This window comes from Lupinus angustifolius, chromosome LG14 (assembly GCF_001865875.1).
Source record: "Lupinus angustifolius cultivar Tanjil chromosome LG14, LupAngTanjil_v1.0, whole genome shotgun sequence".
Lineage (NCBI taxonomy): Eukaryota > Viridiplantae > Streptophyta > Magnoliopsida > Fabales > Fabaceae > Lupinus > Lupinus angustifolius.
Genome location: NC_032022.1, coordinates 7,236,997 through 7,256,205, shown reverse-complemented (window position 1 = coordinate 7,256,205; position 19,209 = coordinate 7,236,997). Strand labels below are relative to the sequence as shown.

General features: G+C 32.4%; 2 protein-coding genes across 2 annotated transcripts; one reads left to right on the top strand and one right to left on the bottom strand.

Moving 5' to 3' along the window:
- Nucleotides 9,212–11,467, top strand: LOC109326078 (cytochrome P450 71A1-like). The gene is made up of 2 exons (XM_019558731.1): nt 9,212–10,245; nt 10,575–11,467. The coding sequence occupies exons 1-2, from the start codon at nt 9,226–9,228 to the stop codon at nt 11,184–11,186; spliced, it is 1,632 nt and encodes a 543-aa protein (XP_019414276.1). The 5' UTR covers nt 9,212–9,225; the 3' UTR covers nt 11,187–11,467.
- Nucleotides 12,555–16,819, bottom strand: LOC109327199 (rhodanese-like domain-containing protein 11, chloroplastic). The gene is made up of 10 exons (XM_019560268.1): nt 16,543–16,819; nt 16,349–16,441; nt 15,630–15,737; nt 15,157–15,253; nt 14,976–15,015; nt 14,823–14,897; nt 14,449–14,536; nt 14,255–14,322; nt 13,007–13,079; nt 12,555–12,924 (listed from the first exon to the last, which is right to left on the bottom strand). The coding sequence occupies exons 1-10, from the start codon at nt 16,681–16,683 to the stop codon at nt 12,841–12,843; spliced, it is 867 nt and encodes a 288-aa protein (XP_019415813.1). The 5' UTR covers nt 16,684–16,819; the 3' UTR covers nt 12,555–12,840.

Below are 19,209 nucleotides of genomic sequence, written 5' to 3'. Positions count from 1 at the left end.
TGTTATTACTCAAACTGAATTACTCCAAATGAGTTAAAAGTTCATTTAGTATGTCACAGTATTGATTAAAGTTACACATGTTGGACAAGACATGGTGAGAAGAGAGACGTTATGGATTGTGATAATGAGATGCATATGAAAGACAACTACACAAATGCATATGAAGACAATCGTTTCAAGAAAATGACAAACGTTGTCGAAGAGGATCTTCAAGATTATCCTGAGATGTTTGAGCGGTTGATAAGTGATGCTGAGAAACCATTATATGATGGTTGTACTAAAGTCACAAGATTGACAGCGGTGTCAAGGTTGTATAAGTTGAAACATGTTAATGAATGAAATGATAGAGTTTCACTGACTTGCTTGCACTTATGAAGGATATGTTGCTGGAAGATGATGTGCTCTCTTCTCGAACCTATGATGCAAAACAAATGTTATGCTCCATAGGCATAGACTACACTAGGATTCATGCTTGTGAAAATGATTGCATCTTATTTTTTAATGAGTATGCTTCATTAAAGTTTTGTCTTAAATGTAATGCATCACAATATAAGAAGGAAGACTCAATTCTCAAAACGTTTGTATGGTATTTTCCCATCAAAGCAAGATTCAAGCGCATGTTTAGCAATACCAAAGATGCAAAGAAGTTGACATGACAAGATGAAGAAAGGATTAAAGATTGCAAGCTTCGACATCCTGCTGATTATCCTCAATGGAGAAAAATTGATCACAATTATCCTAGTTTTGGTCAAGAATCAAGAAATCTACGCCTTGCATTGTCAACGAATGGAATTAACCTACACAGTGTTCAAGGTTGCTCCCACAGTACATGGCCAATGATGTTGGTAATATACAACTTACCTCCTTCTCTATGCATGAAGCGCAAATATGTGATGTTATCTATGTTAATTTCTGGACCTAAACAACCAGGAAATGACATAGACATATATTTGGCTCCATTAATTTAAGACTTAAAGAAAATGTGAGAGACATGCATAATTGTATATGATGCGTATAGGGAAGAAAGTTTCAACTTGAGGGCTTTGTTGTTCGGTACAATCAGTGATTTTCCTACATATGGTAATATGTATGGATATAGTACAAAAAGAACATTTTGCATGTTTTGTATGTGAAGGCAATACCCATTCAATAAAGTTGGAACACTATAAGAAGAATATCTTCCTTGACCATCATAGATTGTTGCCTTCAGATCATCACTATCGACGATAGAGAAAAGCATTTGATGGAAACAATGAAGAAGGTCGTGTTCCTTTGACGTTGACAAGTGACCAATTATTTCAGAAGCTAAAGGGTTTGGATATTAACTTGGTAAACCTTTTTCAAAAGAAATTGTCGCAAGTGAGTGGAAGAAAAGGTCAATATTCTTTGAATTGTCATATTGGATCTCATTATATGTAAGACATTTCCTCGATGTTATGCATATTGAAAAAATGTGTTTGAAAGTCTCATTGGTACCTTACTCAATGTCCCTGGTAAGACCAAATATGGCTTGAATGTAAGGTTCGACTTGGTTAGTATGGGAATAAGAAAGGAATCGCGGCCGATAATGATGGGAAAATGTACATTTCTACCTCCATCAACTTATACTTTGTCGAGGAAGGAGAAAATGGAATTTTGTAAATTTATTCATGGTGTTATAGTTCTAGAGGGGTACTCTTCTAATATTCAGAACCTCGTATCAATGAAAGACCTCAAGTTAAAATGTCTTAAGTCTCATGTTTGTAATGTACTTATGGAGCATTTCTTGCCTATTGGAATCCGATCAATTCTACCTAAAAAAGTTCGAGAAACCATAACTAGGTTATGCTTATTCTTCAAGGCAATTTGTAGCAAAGTGATTGACCTTGAGAAATTACTGCATTGCAAAGACAAATTATTTTGACTTTGTGTAAGCTTGAAATATATTTCTCACCTTCTTTTTTTAACATAATGGTTCATCTAAGCATTCATCTTGTTTGAGAGACACAACTATGTGGCTCTTCCTATATTAGATTGATGTACCCCTTTGAGCGTTATATGAAGATATTAAAAGGCTATGTGAAGAATCGATCAAGACCAGAGAATTGTATTGCCGAACGATATGTTGTTGAAGAAACTCTTATCGATAGTGATTTCATGGGCATTCCAAAGCCTCAATAAGAAAAAAACATTTGGTGAGTGTATTACTGAGAATGAAATATTGACTATAACAAGAACCGAATTGGAGCAAACGTACTTATATGTTTTACATAATGCCGACGAGGTTGAGCCATATATTGAAACACACAAGGAGATGCTAAAGAAGTCTTTCCCAAGTAAGAATGAAAATTGAATTTCCAAACAGCATAATCGGTGTTTCATAAAGTGACTAAAAATTCACATTGATGAGGAGTTGAATATAAATGCACATTCGGTTTCCGAAAGATTGAAATGGTTAGTCAATGGTCCGAACATTCATGTCTTATCCTACACTGGTTACCTAATTAATGGATTCACATTTTATACGAAAAAACAAGATGATCAAAGTAAAATTCAAAATAGTGGTGTGACTCTTGTTGCTCGAACTTCACACTTGTCAAGTGCAAAAGATAGAAACCCAATATATGCGAACATGTCATACTTTGGAGTGATTGAATGAATATAGGAATTGGATTATACAATGTTTCAAATGCTAGTTTTTTATTGTACGTGGGTTGATAACAACAATAACTTCTGAGTTGATGAGTTAGGATTCATGCAGGTGGATGTTAATATGCCAGAATATAAAGATGATCCATTTATTCTAGCATCACAAGCTTAACAAGTATTCTATGTTAGTGACTCAGCTAATATGAAATTGTTCATTGTTCATTTAACTCACAAAATAATCATCAATAATATTGATGACCAAGAATATGAATATATTGATGAAGATGATTCTTTTTTTGGGACATATCAGTCGCGTGAGAGCGAACCAACTACGGATGATGATTTATATACAAGAGATGATAATGATGAAGGGCTTTGGGTAAATCAATGTGCTCCTTCAAACAAGGATGACCCTACAAGACAAAAACAATCAAAAAAGGAAAAAGTAGATGCACGTAATCTTTGTATAATTATAGCTTAATTTTGATTGTTTGTAATTTGTATAATATTGTTTCTTTGTAATTTGTGTAATTTTTTTATTTGTAATTATGTACTCTGTCAAAACATAATTGTCATGATATTCATTGTTTGTATTTTGTATTGTATTGATTTTAATAAAACAAACTTCTGGCATGTATTAATTTATAAAAATCAACGACGAATCCTAGGGGAAGCTCTGACATGCGCTGTTGTACATTATTAATACAACAGCGCTATGCATGTGATGCGCTGTTGTATTAAGGTGCTATTTGAAATTTTTTATGAATAATACAACAAAGCTTTTCTGCTATTGCGTTGTTAAACATATGAACTTTAACAGCGCAACAATAAGCAATGTTAATAAGACCTATAAAATGTGTTGTTTATGTAAGACCTATATGACAGCGCTTTGTGGACGATGCGCTGATGTATTGATGCACTATATGATAGAGCTTTTTGTGTGTTGCGTTGTGGTATATAATCAATACAACATCGTTTGTAAAGCATCATTAATGATGATCGTATACTACTATGGTCAAACAGAAAACGCATGAAAGCTCTATTATACATCTAAGATAAACGTTGTTGAACGACAACTTTAACGTAGTGGCTGAATAGTGATAGATTATTTGTAAATTTTTGTTTTTTGTCTACCCATGAACAATGATAATTGATGATTAGGGTTCTTAGGTATTGGAAGATGGAAGACATTGGTATTGAATTTTTTTGGAGATTAGGGTTTGATGGTCGGCACTCTTCAATCTATTAAGATAACTTTGAAGAGTTGAGGCCTGGCGTGAAAGAGGAAAAAGGAAATAATGAATTTATTTTTAATTTTCAGAATAACAAGTTACCAAAATGTTAGTAGCCATTTCCAACTAAAGTTGTTTTCTGTCCATCTAACGTTGCTGAAAAAGAAAGTAACACATGTTAACAAACTTATGTATATATTATGTTGGGCTATTTTCACCAATGTTTGTACCATTCATTCCAATGTACTATATTTTTATTGATTAAAATATAAATTAGTTATATATTAAATTTATGTTTTCTAACCTATAAAAAACACATAATATATAGAGTGATATAAACTTTGGGATGTATGTTATGAATATAACAGGCTATATTTCTTAGTTATGACAGAGGGGTGTTTTGAAATTAAATTATCATTCAAGATTGTCCTTATCATTTAAAGTCCTACTTTTCCTTTCTACTTTCTAGCACATCTTTATTGTGATGTTCTCATAATTATGAAAGGATGACTTATACTATTTTCTTCACATAATTTTTGAAAGTTCTCATTCTTAAACTCGCATCTATGCTGACTTCTAATTTATGAAATATAATGCATATGCCTTTTCTCATTTTGAATAATTGCAAGCGAATTTGACCACAATTGTAATCATAATGTAGTTTTAGAGACTTGTAAAACTCTAACATGTCAACGTCTATAGCAACCAAGAACCAGAATTTAAATTTTGGAAATACATGTGATATTCAGAAGTTCAAGTCCGCATTAACAAGGTATCCGATTAGAGAAGAAACTTTAAATACAATTTTCGGAGGAAACTCTTGCAAGTTAATTTAAGAGAAACTATTTTCGTAAAAATATAATTTCTGCAATTAGAAAATTGTTACCAAATTCCAAAAAATTGTTTACGATGCACCAATTAGCTTGATTATGAAACAAACCACAAAGAAAAGAGAAGCATGTGCAAGTCATCATTTAATTATACATTTTGCAGCACTTTTAAGCCAAAACCATATCAAAATTTCAAAGACTCAGATCATATCTAATACACTTAGATAGTTCTACTTATCTGAGCTTGATTTTAAATTTTATCACTATATAAACTTATTATGAGAAGCAAGTCCTAAGTCATTACCAACAATGCATTTGTCTAGTAGCGTAAGGACATATTAAATCTTCAGAAAGACTAAAAATTCAATAATACGATTTCTGAAAGCAACCCTTGTTAAATGGGACATTCACACACACTAAAAATAATTATTTCTTTTACCCGGGTTGGGGAGATATCTTGATAATACCAAAAAATCATAAGCCATTGTTCAGTTTACCTATAATAATTATCTCCTCTACCAACAAGATGTTGGTCTACTAATATAAGGTCTCGCTAGATTCTGAGTATGACCAAAAGCTAAATAACTCAATTCCTAGAAGCAACACTTATTGAGAGAAATAATTATACATCTCGAAATGGATTAATTCATTAGAGTATTATAAAAAAATAACTATCTCCTCTTGGTTTATTTATGGTCCACCCATACCGGCATTAAAAACCAAAATGCACAATGCACACCGCACCATTAAGAGTGAAATAGGAGAAAAGCCGTTTCCAACTATTCTTTATTTCGTATTATTTAATAAGAAGATGAGATTTTCGCCCAAAAATTTAGAAAATATGAAAATAAGTGTTGGGAAGGATTCAAAGCAAGACAAATGAATCTTGATAGATGAACCATTAAGTATATCATTTAAAGAATATTTTAAAGTCTTGGAATTATTTATTGACTCTTAAGAATTATGAAGTCTAACTTAGAAAGTTGAAGTAGCATTCTTCAAAGTTTCTTAAAAAGTATAACAATAACTAATCATTTACTATGTCTTTATGATAAAGTCTTCCTCTCCGTCACTATATATAAGGGACTTGTGAGGAAGAAATACAACAAGCAAGTGAGAAAAAACAACATAAAGAGAAAGTGAGAGAGTTTATATCCACATACTCACATACTGTGATATTTTTATTCTTAGTGAAATACTAGAGAGTTTATATTTCCATCCTTTTTTGGTGAGATTGAGTGTTATCGTCTTTGTAAGATAGAGTCAAATATTATAATTCTACTTTCTATAGTCAAATATTTTCTGGACTAGATCTCGTGGTTGTTTCCTTCTCACATTAAGGAGGTTTTTCAACGTTAAAAGTTCTTTGTGTTATTCTTCTACATTCTCTATTTTTTATACACTTGTTACTTCTGTAAGTGTCCATTTTGTATCACACAAAGGATGGAAATCAATTCTGAATTTCCGAAACTTGGACTATTCGGTGCACTAACTTGGACCGCAGGATCATGAGGTGTTGAAACTCAAAGGTAACAATGGTCCTACGTAACATATCATATTACTTAATTTTATAAGATTCATCGGGTTGAGTTTTGGAGGGATAAAAGAAAACAAAAAATTTGACCATGAAATATACTAATAAAATATTCCTAAAATTTATCTATTTTTTCTTTTCCAAAACTCAATTCACAAATAGATCTCAAGGAATATATCTAAATGTCCTACATCACGCAAATTCAATACATTTTAGAAATGATTTTAGTTTAGGTACATGTAAATAGGATAGATTTTGTGATTAGCTTTATAAAAAAATTTATTCACCCCTATAAAATTTTGATTTTGTAATTTATCCTATCCAAAATCTAGTGTTAAGTTATTGGGGGTAAGAGATATCATATCATAAAGGTAACTTAGTGTATATTTAGTGGTCGTGAGAAATATAGATATACACAACTTGATCGAGTAAATAGATAAGTTTTTTATATTGTGCTCGTAGTTATTAAGTATTACATCTTGGATCTACATCTGTTATCTCATTCCTCTATGTTACTTTATGTGTCTAAAAATATGATTCGTCAAGAAAAATATTTAATAATTTTATTTTTAATTTAATTTTTTTTCGATCAATAGAAATGATAGTACATGGGCATTCCCTCATATCTTAGCTTAAAAATTTATTATAACTAATGATAAAGCTTACTTTAATTATTAAGAAAATACACCCCACTATCGGCAGCCCTTATAGAAATATAAAGGATTACTTTCACTTCTCAACCTAAACACTGGGATAGAACACCCAACCAAAGGTAACCTGCTAAAGCGTTTCTCTATATAAGTAAATATTAGTTTTAATAATGAACACCGTAATTATGACTTTTGTTCTCCAGAAGTGTCTTAAATTGATACCAATTCTTTTTATTAAGGAAAGATGAGTCATTATTCCACACTGCCTCTACATAGGTGTTGTAACACTTCACAAATTCTGACACCTTATTATCCCATGTCTTTTTTTTTCCTTTACTTTTATAGGTTACTACCACTAGCGATAGTCCTTAACAAAATAAGAATTGTCCGTAAATTTTGGTACCACCGGAAGTGAATGTTCTTGTTCGTAAATAGACAATCATTCTTTAATTCAGCATGATTCTTATTTCCATAAAGCTTTAAAATAATCCAAAAATGAAGAAAAAGAAAGAAAAAACATATTAACCAACAATGAAAAGAAAAAGAAAGTGCAACAACTTTATTTTCTCCAGATTCAAAGAAAATGATATTTAGCAATGTTTGTTTGAATAAGCGTTATTAAAAATAGACATTTAACAACACTTGTTTGAATAATCGCTGTTAAAAATAATACATTTAATATTACTTATTTAAATAAACTCTATAGAAAACATGTAAAAAAATTTTTTACCATTTCTATCGGTTGTATTGCAAGTGTTAGAAAATTTTATTTTATTTTTAGTTAATTTTATGCTATTATAATGTATTTTATTAATGATCTTGTGTTATTTAGTTGAATTTAAATTAAGTTTATTGTTTTAAATTATATATTTTAAGTAAAATATAAATGTAGGATAAGTTGTGGAATTCATTTAAGATAAAAAGTGAGTTGCACTATTAGAAGGAAAAGTAAAAAAGTTGATTAGTTTAATAAAAAACGTGAGCAATTATAAAATAAGGACAAAAATTGGGTTACACCTAATCTAAAGTTATTCAACTTTTAAGACACTTGATAACTATGCATCTTTTGCCATAAAAAGGCTAAATCACACAAAAATCTTGATGTCTATCACCATGATTAAGCACAGTCTAACTCTTTTTTAATACTGGAAATTAAAAAGACCACTATTAGTTAAAGATATTAATATATGGTATTAAAATATTTTTAACCGTTCAAATTCTTATTTATTTTTTAATTATAAAACTATAAAAACTTTAAAATATCATTTCTCCTTATATTCAAGTGCTAGAGAGTTCCATACTCGAGATGAATTATATTTCACTAAAAATGTTGCCTTGGAGCCTCAGATAAGCATGCTATCACTATCATCAAAGATTGAAAGCAGGAAACCTATCACTTTTCATCATGAGGAAGATGTAAACTAAAAAACTCATCTACCTCTTAGAATGTCTTTAGAGATGTATTGTGGACAAATTATCTGGGAAAGGAAGGTGTTTAAATTATCTATATTCAAGCGATATATATGATGAGGTCAAAGTCAACATCAGAATATATAATAGTGTCTCAAAACATTTTTATATTGTTATAGAACTACGCCGATAGTCAACACTTAGCCCATATGCATATCCAAGAACCACTACAATAATGAATGTTTTTTGTGGGTGGTGTTAGACTTGATAGAGGAATTAAATAAGAAGCTATAAATGTGAATACAAGTTTCAGAAGTATATGTTTTCATATAAGTCGAAGTAAGACGAGATACATGAAGCATAAAGATTGGATATCATGTCATATCATAAGTCAATAGATTTAAGTATTTAGTTCAATCATAGAAGATGGTGAAGAAATTAACACATATGTAAATTATAGGGTTCAAGTGGTTTGGATGAAATGCGTCACTCAAGCATAAGGAAAAGTTTTACCGCAGAGATATAAGACTTGCAATGTTATAGGATTGAATTATGGGCGGTAATAAAATGTCAATAAGAGAATAAACTTCATATAGGAGAGATGAACATATTGTGTTTATTGTGTGAGCACACTAGATAAAATATGATTATAAATGAATGCACTTGAGAGAAAGAGAGAGTATCTCGTATTATAGAAAAAATTGTAAACTTGCGCCATAAATGATTTTGGACTTTGGATATATAGGATGAGAATGTTAAAAGTCTCATTAAAGATAATATATCAAATGGAGGTTAATCAAATTGCTATATGAAGAGTTAGATCGAAAAAAACCATAAATAAAATGTTATGAAAGATTTAGTATTTTGTCAATAAAAAATATTTACGATATAACATTTCCTTGTCGTTCAATCTATATAAGGGACTACAACAAGTGGGAGTCATGTTTGGTTGTTTCTATATAAACAATGTTATTTGTACAAAATTTCATATAAATTCTTCTGCCGAAGGATATAAGCATATCTTGCACTTTGAGGCCTGCTTAGTTTATCAAATGGCTCTGTTCCAATGGTTGCAAGAAAGCTTTAGACAGTTCTTTCTCTTTGCATTCATTTTGATAGTTCTTTTGATGAAGTTTCTTTTAATAGACAAGTCAAGAAAGACAAGATCCAATCTCCCTCCAGGTCCTCCTACAATACCCATCATTGGAAACCTGCACCAACTTGGCACCATGCCTCACCTATCACTGCAAAGTCTTGCACACAAGTATGGACCCATAATTTATCTACAACTTGGTCAAATCCCAACAGTGGTTCTTTCGTCAGCAAGATTAGCAAAAGAAGTTTTAAAAACTCATGATCTTGCACTTGCAAACCGTCCACAACTCTTTGCAGCTAAGCACCTCTTATACAACTGCACAGATGTTACCTTCGCCCCTTATGGTGCTTACTGGAGGCATATCCGAAAAATTTGCATACATGAGCTTCTAAGTGACAAAAGGGTCCATTCATACAGTTCTGTTAGAGAAGAAGAAGTCGCTCGGCTAGTTCGCAGGGTTGCAGGGACTTATCCAGGAACTATCAATTTGTCTAAGATGTTGGGACTGTATGCAAATGATGTCCTTTGCCATGTAGCGTTTGGAAGGGACTTTTCAGAAGGCGGAGACTATCATCGACATGGATTCAAAGAGATGCTTGATGAGGTGCAGGAACTCCTTGGAGGATTCAGTGTTGGTGACTTCTTTCCTTCCTTGGAGTTCATACACACCTTGACTGGCATGAAATCAAGAATGCAGGACACTTTTCGACGATTCGATCAACTCTTCGACCAGATACTAAATGAACATATAACTTCTGAAAAAGTAGAGGAGCACAAGGACCTTGTAGATTTTCTAATCGAGGTGCAGAAAAATGACTCGGATGAGCTGCCTCTCACAACAGATAATATCAAGGCAATCATCATGGTTAGTAAAGCCTTCATGGTTTATCTCTCATTACTGCATGTTTGGAAACACTTCAACTTTACAAAGTAATTTTTTTCAAGGGTAATTTGAACACACAGTAATCTAATTCAAACAAACACATCTGAAAAAGAATACACTTTTCACTTTTCTTAATTGACAAATGACAATCAGCGTTGATATAGCGGTGTAAGGCCTCACTGGATCCTAGATAGACCAAAAGGTCAAGAGTTCGATTCTTAAGAGCAAACAATTGTTGGGAGGGACAACCCCGCACCCTTGGTAGTACTAAATTTTTTTTGACAAATGACAACTCTTTAGTGTTATTGCAGGACATGTTTGGTGCAGGAACTGATACAAACTTCATTACCCTTGATTGGGTAATGACAGAGCTCCTAATGAACCCCAAGGTTATGGAAAAAGCACAAAGGGAAGTGCGGAGCACGGTGAAAGAAAGAAGAGTCGTTGCAGAGAGTGATCTGCATCAACTGCAGTATATGAGAGCTTTAATCAAAGAGGTATTACGATTGCATCCTCCGACTCCGATATTAGTCCCAAGAGAATCCATGGAAGAAATTATCCTAGAAGGGTATAAAATTCCAGCTAAAACAAGAGTTCTTGTAAATGCTTGGGCAGTAGGAAGGAACCCAGAAAGTTGGGAAGATCCCAATACATTTAAGCCGGAGAGGTTTTTAGGGAGTAACATTGATTACAGAGGGCAAGATTTCGAACTAATTCCTTTCGGAGCAGGTAGAAGAGGTTGTCCGGGCATTACATTTGCCACTGCAGTTATTGAGCTTGCTCTAGCTCAATTACTCTACAGTTTCGATTGGGAGCTTCCTCCTGGTACTTGTGCCGAAGACTTGGACCTCACTGAAGTATTTGGCATCTCAATGTACAAAAAGGAAAGTCTTTGTGTTGTTGCTAAACCACACTTTCTATGAAGATTAGTGATACAGTGTGTGCAAAGTGCATTTGAATAATCAATCTAATAGTATTAAGCAGTTAGGTATCAATGTATAAATAGAAGTAAGAAAACCAAATAAGTCATTAGTGACTTGTATGATCTGGATATATTCAGTTCATTTATGAGTTAAAGGAATGTTTTTTATTCTAGCTTCTCTGTTGTTTGAAGAAATAAAGGATTATGATTCTAGCTGTCAATGTTGTTTGAAGAAATAACGGAATAAGTTGATTATTACTTATTCAGAAGCTGAAGTCCAAATGCACAAGGTCTATTTAAAAGAAGAAACTTGAAATACAAATTTTTAGGAGGGGGCTCTTTAGAAGTTAATTTAAGAGAAGTTATTGTCATAAAAATGTAATGTTTATAACGGTCTATTTGGAAGTTAGGTTTTGGAGAAAAATGAATAGAAAGGAAAGACTTCAAAGTCATGTCATAAGTGTATTTCATGACTTCAGAATCATGGCTGGCAGGCATATAACAATATTGTTGTTGGTTGCAGCCATGACTTCCGTACCAAAAAATGAATTATGGTTGTTAGTCACATTTTAGTGACAACTGCACTACTTTGGTAATAAAAAGCAAATAAGTGATAAAATAGTCAAAATACACGACTTCCATAAATTTTCTTCACAACGTCTCCAAATCTACCACCAAATTAAGGGTTCTCCCCTAAAGCCTACTTGTTAATCATGCATAGACAAGTCAATCAAATTTGCACCAATGGAAAATGTCAAGATTTGGTTGATAAAGTCTCATGCCACACCTACATGAGGTGAGGCAATATGAGAAACTGGCATGGCATAGGTGTCTCAGGAAGATATTTTTTATTCCAAAAAGTGTATCATTCCATGTAACACTACTGAGACATAAATTATTTAATTATTAACTTTAACTTAAATATATTTTTTCAATCAATCGTAAGGGAGTGACACATAAAGTGGTACACTTATTGAGACAGAAGATGTGCTCCCAGAATCTCCATTGAGGGAGTACATCTTTTGTCCCAATATTTATGTCACTTCATTTATTATTTCATTCTCATTGCTCAAAAAATATAAAATTAATATATATTTAATTATTATTTTATTTTTCTGGTCAATAAGAAACAAAAGTATATGGAATGTTACACATCTTAGGACACAAGATGTGGTTCCCTCCACTGATAAAGCCACTAAGGTTTTAGTTCTCTGTTATGCTCTTCATCTGGGCTAACTATATGTGATAGTTCAAGGCTGTGAGGTCGAAAGAAACAAAGCTATTGATATTGACTGTGGCTAGGTCCAAAAGAGGGTCAGGTGTTAATATGTAAAGCTCTGATACGATATAGAAGTTTAAGCGAAGAGTATAGTCAATTCAACATTTGTTATGACCAGAATTTCTATTAAATAGACATAAGATTTTTCCAGCTAGAGGGAAAATAATCGAAAATTCACATAAAATGATCAGAGGGTAACTTCATAACATAAAGTTGAAAATACAAACAAATTAAATTTAAAGGGTGGCAACAAGGCTCTGAGAAGGGTTAGCATCCAAAATTGAGTTCCTTAGCCCTTGCCTCTAATTGCTCTCATCTAGAAGTAGGAGCATTGTGTTTGAGAAGATCAATCAATACCTTTAACGATCATAGTACCTCAATGGGTCCTGATATCCTGAAGGTAGCGTCCAATTTGCTGAGCGCCAATATATAACGCATCGGCAGCAATAATAACTCCAAGCTATGCCAGAAACAATCAAAATTGTGAATGTCAAGATTGAAAAATAAGTATTAAAATCAATGACATACACTAGATGAATTACCAGGCGTGCAGAAAACACTAATCTATAACCCCAGCCTTCCTTGGCTCCAGCAGCTCTTTGTTGATCAGTCCAACTGAGAATAATGATGAGTTAGAAATTTTCATTTTTCAAGTAATAATATAATGGAACCATATTTAAACAATGTCCTGAATTTTAAGCTTATATAAAATCTCTATTTAAGGCTGCAGATTGTGTTCAATATCATACAAAAGTGTCATGCAAGTATATTCACATAATTGATTATGTCCCACAAGCTAAGGACATTCTGATACATGTAGGAAAGTTAACAACTAGATGATGGACCATTACTTAGTTCTGTGTGTTACTCACGTGATATTAAATTTTTCGTTCTATATGCAACGAAGGACTGAGAGCACATCTTCTGTCCCAAAAGTGTCACTTTGTTATGATTGATCAGAAAAATACTTAACTATATTTTAACTTCAATATATTTTTTCGACCATTCACGTCAAGTGGCACATATAGTGATACATTTTGTGAGACAGCAGATGTGCTCTCCCAGAGAATAGGCTGTACAATTTTCTGTTATCTTAGCAAGCACTGACTGGATTGTCCATCATGAAATCTTAGCAAACTGGAAATACATAAAACAAGGTTTATGTATCATCTCTTAATAAATTCTTCCAATCCTATAATCACACCCAATATGCAAACTGATATGTAAATTGGTAGGCAAGTTCATCTTTTTGCCAGGATGATAAAAACCAATACTAATAGATTTTCAATCAATCTATAACAAAATAAGTCAATTACAAGAATATAGTTATTAGCTGCACTTATTAGTTATTACTAGAGGAAATAACCAGAAAATTTAACTATTGCCATTAAATAAAAAATTGGGACTTCTTTATAGGCAGTTTTTGACAGGGAGGGAGTAATTGAGCAGCTGTTAGGGTTAGAACCCGGGTGCTCAGACTTTTGTCCCGTAGACCAACTGAGACGACTCTGACTTAAATATGTATAATATAAGATATAATTCATCAAAGTCATATAGCAAACCGTGATAAGATGGTTTTGAAAAAAGGTTTTGTGCTAGTGCTTACAACAAACCATAACTATATAAGAAGTAAAATATCCTAACGTGGCATAAATTCGTAATAAAAACAATGCAAGAAGTACAAAATAATTTATATTTTATCCAACATGGAAAAATTCAAACAGAAAGCCAAATAGATTGCCTAAATATTTCATGTATTAAGGGAGAAAACAGTGAGATTAGATAATCACCCAAGGAATTCTGAAACGCCACCAATTCCAGCAAATTTAAGGGGCACGGGACCCTCTACAGCGAGATCCTGCTCCATAGTAGTAATAAGTGACAAAAACAAATAAGCCCACCAGATAAGTTATTTTCTTTTGCTCACGTTTGATGAAAATAAACCATAATAGAAATCGCAGAAAACTGAAATTAGAAAACATGCCTGGTCTTCAGCAGCCTCTAAGCCGCCTTGAACCCAGAACAGATTTTGGTAACCAGCATTGTACAGTAGTTCACAAGCAGCTAATGATCTAGCAGAAAATGAGATTCAGAAATACACAAGAACTAAGTTGTTTATTTGAAACAAGTGAAATTATCAAATAACATCATGCATTCACCGGAACTAATTTGACAGGTCCAGTGATCATAAAACTGAAATATGATCCAAAATGGCAGGAAATGAAATATGATCCAAAATGGCAGGAAAGTACCAGATGCATTGCGAGGAATCAGAAAATTAGTATCGGCCCCAATAGCAATATGGCCAAGAAACAACTAAATTGAGTGTGCACTCAAGTGAATATATAAAGCTCTCACCTTAGTCCCTTCTGGCATGCAACAATTAGTTCTGTATCTTGGGAGAACTTCTCCGCAACTTTGGCCAAGAACTGACTGTCAAAGAAAGGAAAGAAATGATTCATGTAAACAGAAAATGAATTGGTATAACCATGAATAACTTATGTATGATACCTGTCATAAGTAAGTGTAGGGATGCCACTCCACCAACCTCCTGTTCAATGCAACATGATGTCAAATGTAATGAATTTCTAATGAAATGTTGAGAACATGAGATATATGACATAAATTTAGAAAGTCTAGCAGTAGCATGAAGGTGAAAAATAGTGAAGAGCCAACATGGATTTTTTTATACCCATAACAAAATTAGAGACTTTTCTGGGAATGGTTGCAGCATCTAGTCTATTATCAACATCGAATATTGGAATCCAAGTTGAAGCTCTCACCCATGCCTTCAAAGCATGCAAAAGAGAATGATCAAGCAAATATCACAACAATGAATATTAATTATACTGAAGAATGTTTACAACAAGAGAAAGTAAAAGCAACATATTGCTTATTTGCAACAAGAACTAGTATTACAAATGTTGAATAAAATTAATTGTAAAGGGAAATGCCAGTTTGAAGCTTATAACAGGTCACAGCTACAAAGATCAATTACCATCATGGCAATTAGCTTCGTAAATATCTGATTACAAGAAGATGGTTAACATCTCAAAATAATTTCCTTTTACCCTCTTACTACAGGTAAGTATCTAAAGTATGTGTTAAATATATCGCTAACTGGCTAAGCAAAAGAAAGTGCAGCGGCTGCATCAAAAGAGAAACCTTGTTGTGTTCATTTGAGGGTCGAACATCAAGAAGGGGCTTGTTTGAAAGCTGAACTGCATACCCAGCTTCCTTTGGGGTAAGAACTTTAACTTTTCCATCCCTAATCTACAAAATAAGCAAGCAAACCATATAAAACCTTGAGGTCCACATGTGAATCAACATCATGGTATAAAAGAGGTCAATTAATCATAGTAAAGAGGGCACCACCAAATAACATGGACTTCATTATACAAGCTATTATAGAAGCTCATGCAACTGAGAAATCGAGATAAAATGCTCAACTCATTAGAAATAAAATTGGAAATTCAACTTAACTAGAAATTCTATAATAGGAATTATAACCAACTATATGGTCTAAGTAGCAAGGAGTTTGGATCAAAATAGTACACATGAAAATTTATAAAGTGGGTATTCAAGTAATTATGACACATACAAGAATCAAGTACAAAAACTTTTGTTAGACTCTTAATGCAAAAGAGAATGATCAAGCAAATATGTTTGAGAGTCATCTTAAGTTTTGGAAGACTCTCAAGTTTTTCCCTTTCTTCTATTGCCCTCCAAAAGTCAACTCGCAAACAGACCTTTAGAGTTCGAGCTCTTTCTCGGAGGGAAGAGACAATCTTGAGAGCTGTGCCTCTGAACCCTTTCATTCATATTATTTTCTCCAAAACTCAACTCGCAAACACAGTCTTACTAAGAGAAGTTAAATGAAATACCAAAGCTTCCCATCTCTTTCTGGCAGCAGCCATGTCTCTCATTTGCTTCAATTCATTATCCTCACTCTCAGCTTGCACACGAACGACCCTCTTCTGCAACACAAATCCAATTATCATTTTACAAAAAAAAATCATCTTTCTTCTCAACTATTTACCATTAAAAAAATAGTAAGAGAGAGTGAAAAACTGAATACCAAATTAAGGGTTCTGGTGGTGAAAGAAGAACGAAGTTGTAAAGAAGAGAGTGAAGCATAATTAGAAGTAGAACTCAGAGAAATGCAGTTGGCACTAGAATTGTTGATAAGAGTCTTTATGGGAAGTGATAGTGTTTCCATTACTAACGCTCATGTAGAGTAATCCTCAGAATGAGAATGAAGAAACAACACCGGTTCTTAATTCTTAGTGTTATCCCCTGCCCTATCCTCCTCACTTCAATTCCCCATATTTTCACCTTTATCAAATTGGTCCTATACAAAATTGAACTATCATATCAATGGGATCGGCAATGCATACTTGAGATTGTAACACATCACACAAATAATGTTTTTAATGGTCTAGATTTTTTTTCTTTCTAAATTAAATATTTTTAAAAAAGTAACTCCTCTCACATTCTCAGTATTGAAGAGTCCAGTACCGAAAAAATCTATTTCCATATCAAAATATATTTACCAACGACCCATTGGTGTAGTATTGTAAAGATCACTAGATCTAAATTAGCAAAAATCAAGTGTTAGATTGATATGAATGACACTTGGAAGGACCGTCATGCATATCTATCAATCTAACTAGTAAGTTATCCGTGCATTTGCACAGGACAATAATTTTTTGACACGTTAAGAACAAACATGTTATGAAGAATGAAAGAATGAATCATAACATAATTCATGTTGTACAATAAAATAGATGAACCAAATGTAAAACAAAAAAAAACATAGAATCAATACTATGCTACTTTTGCTCAAGATTAGGTAGCAAAATGACATTTTAACAATTGTTTTAGAAAATTAAGGAGAAATGATGAAAATACCAAAGTGTCAGAGATTATTTACTTTTTTTTTCCTCTTTACGATCTCGTCACTGTTCATGTCATTTTCAACATTACAATAATGATTATTTTGAATAGAAAATTCTATAAACAAATAAAGAAACAACAATGAGATATAGAAAAATTAACCTGCAATGATGCTTTAAGGGTGAACAAACAATAAGAGCTATCATCAATGCCCTTGTCATTAGAGACATCTCACTCCTCTAGTTATCCAACAATAATAACATATCTACGAAATAAACAAATTTTTTTTTAATACAACATCTTCAAAGAAAAAAATCAATGAATAAATCTACATGCATAAAATCATTTTAAAATAAGAAAGTTTGAAATAGAAGAATGATATAAACCAAGAAGAGAGAAAAAATGGTTGAAGAAAAGTAGAGTAATGAAATGAATGAGTGAAATAGAGATTACGTTCTCTAATTAGTAATAAAATGAGAGAGAGAAAATATGGAAGAAAGAAGAAGAATAAAGGATAAATAGATGTATAAAGTGGTAATAACAAATGTTATGGTGTGGTGGAGTGTATTGGAGCTGGTAAAATTCTTTGAGTGAGAAAGCTTTTGTTGTGAATGTGACATGTGACAATTCAAGGAGGTGATGACACATGTACGTGAGGGAGGTTTTTTTTGTTAAATAGTAAATAGATTCATACATTATTAATACATATATATTTTTTTCTTTTCTTTTTAAATGTGGTCTATTTCCATCTTATCAATGACACAAAGAAGCAACCTACATATTGATATATTGAACATGGTCAAATTATATATTATATATTATAATAAACTTATATCATAAATATTATTATTTATAATATATGATTATTTTGGAAATGCTTCAATGGTTGAGCGTGTTACAAAGTTTAAACCTTTAATGTGTCGTTTTGAAAAACATGAAAAAAATTCATATGCAAAACAATTTTTGTAAGTACTTTCTGATTTTGACTAATTTCTGGGTTGAACTAGTAGGTACAATATAGTATTTATGTGTATGGTCTCTACATGTTTATAATTTTAAATGGGATAAACTTAGGTACAATATTTTAGGTAGTGGTGGTATTGTTATCCAACCATATCACGACGCGTACAAAAACAATGTCTCAACACCAACCCAATAAACATTGTTAACTCACATCTAAGGCTCGTGTCATGAATCTCCCTCCAATGTTGCTTCACGTTCTTCTTCTTTATTCAATTAACATTGTTCCCTTGCTTATTCAATTCACATTTTTTTTTTCATATTTTCTATGTTGTCCTTTATATGGTGTGTGTTCCTCCCACCCAAAATGGATGCACCAATAACAACTAATGGACAAAGAAGATTTGAGATTAGCAATGTTCCTTCAACAACTAGTAGAAGAGGCTAAGACAATCAACATGGTGTTCTAATAGATTTACATTCTAATGGTAAGGCTTTTTTATTTGATTTTTTAATTTTTTTTATTAATACTAAAAGAAAAGGTTGTTGCCATGAAACGAAAATATTGATGACCTTCAAAGATAAGGTTGTTGTCCCTCAAAGAAAATGTTGTTGTCCCTCAAAGAGAAGGTTGTTGTCTCTGTTGCCCCTTAAAAATAAGAGACCTACCACTAAAAAATGGATAGAAGATGGCTCAAAATTGCATTATCAAGAAGAGGGAGAAAAGAAAGATTAGAAATGTCACTCATTTTGTGTCTTTTTGAGTGCTCTATTTATAGAGCGAAGAACTACTCAAATATATAAGTTATCCAATATGAGATTTCATTTTTTTTTCAATTCACTCAAAAATATATTCTATCTAACATGTGACTTCTTAGTTTTAAATTTT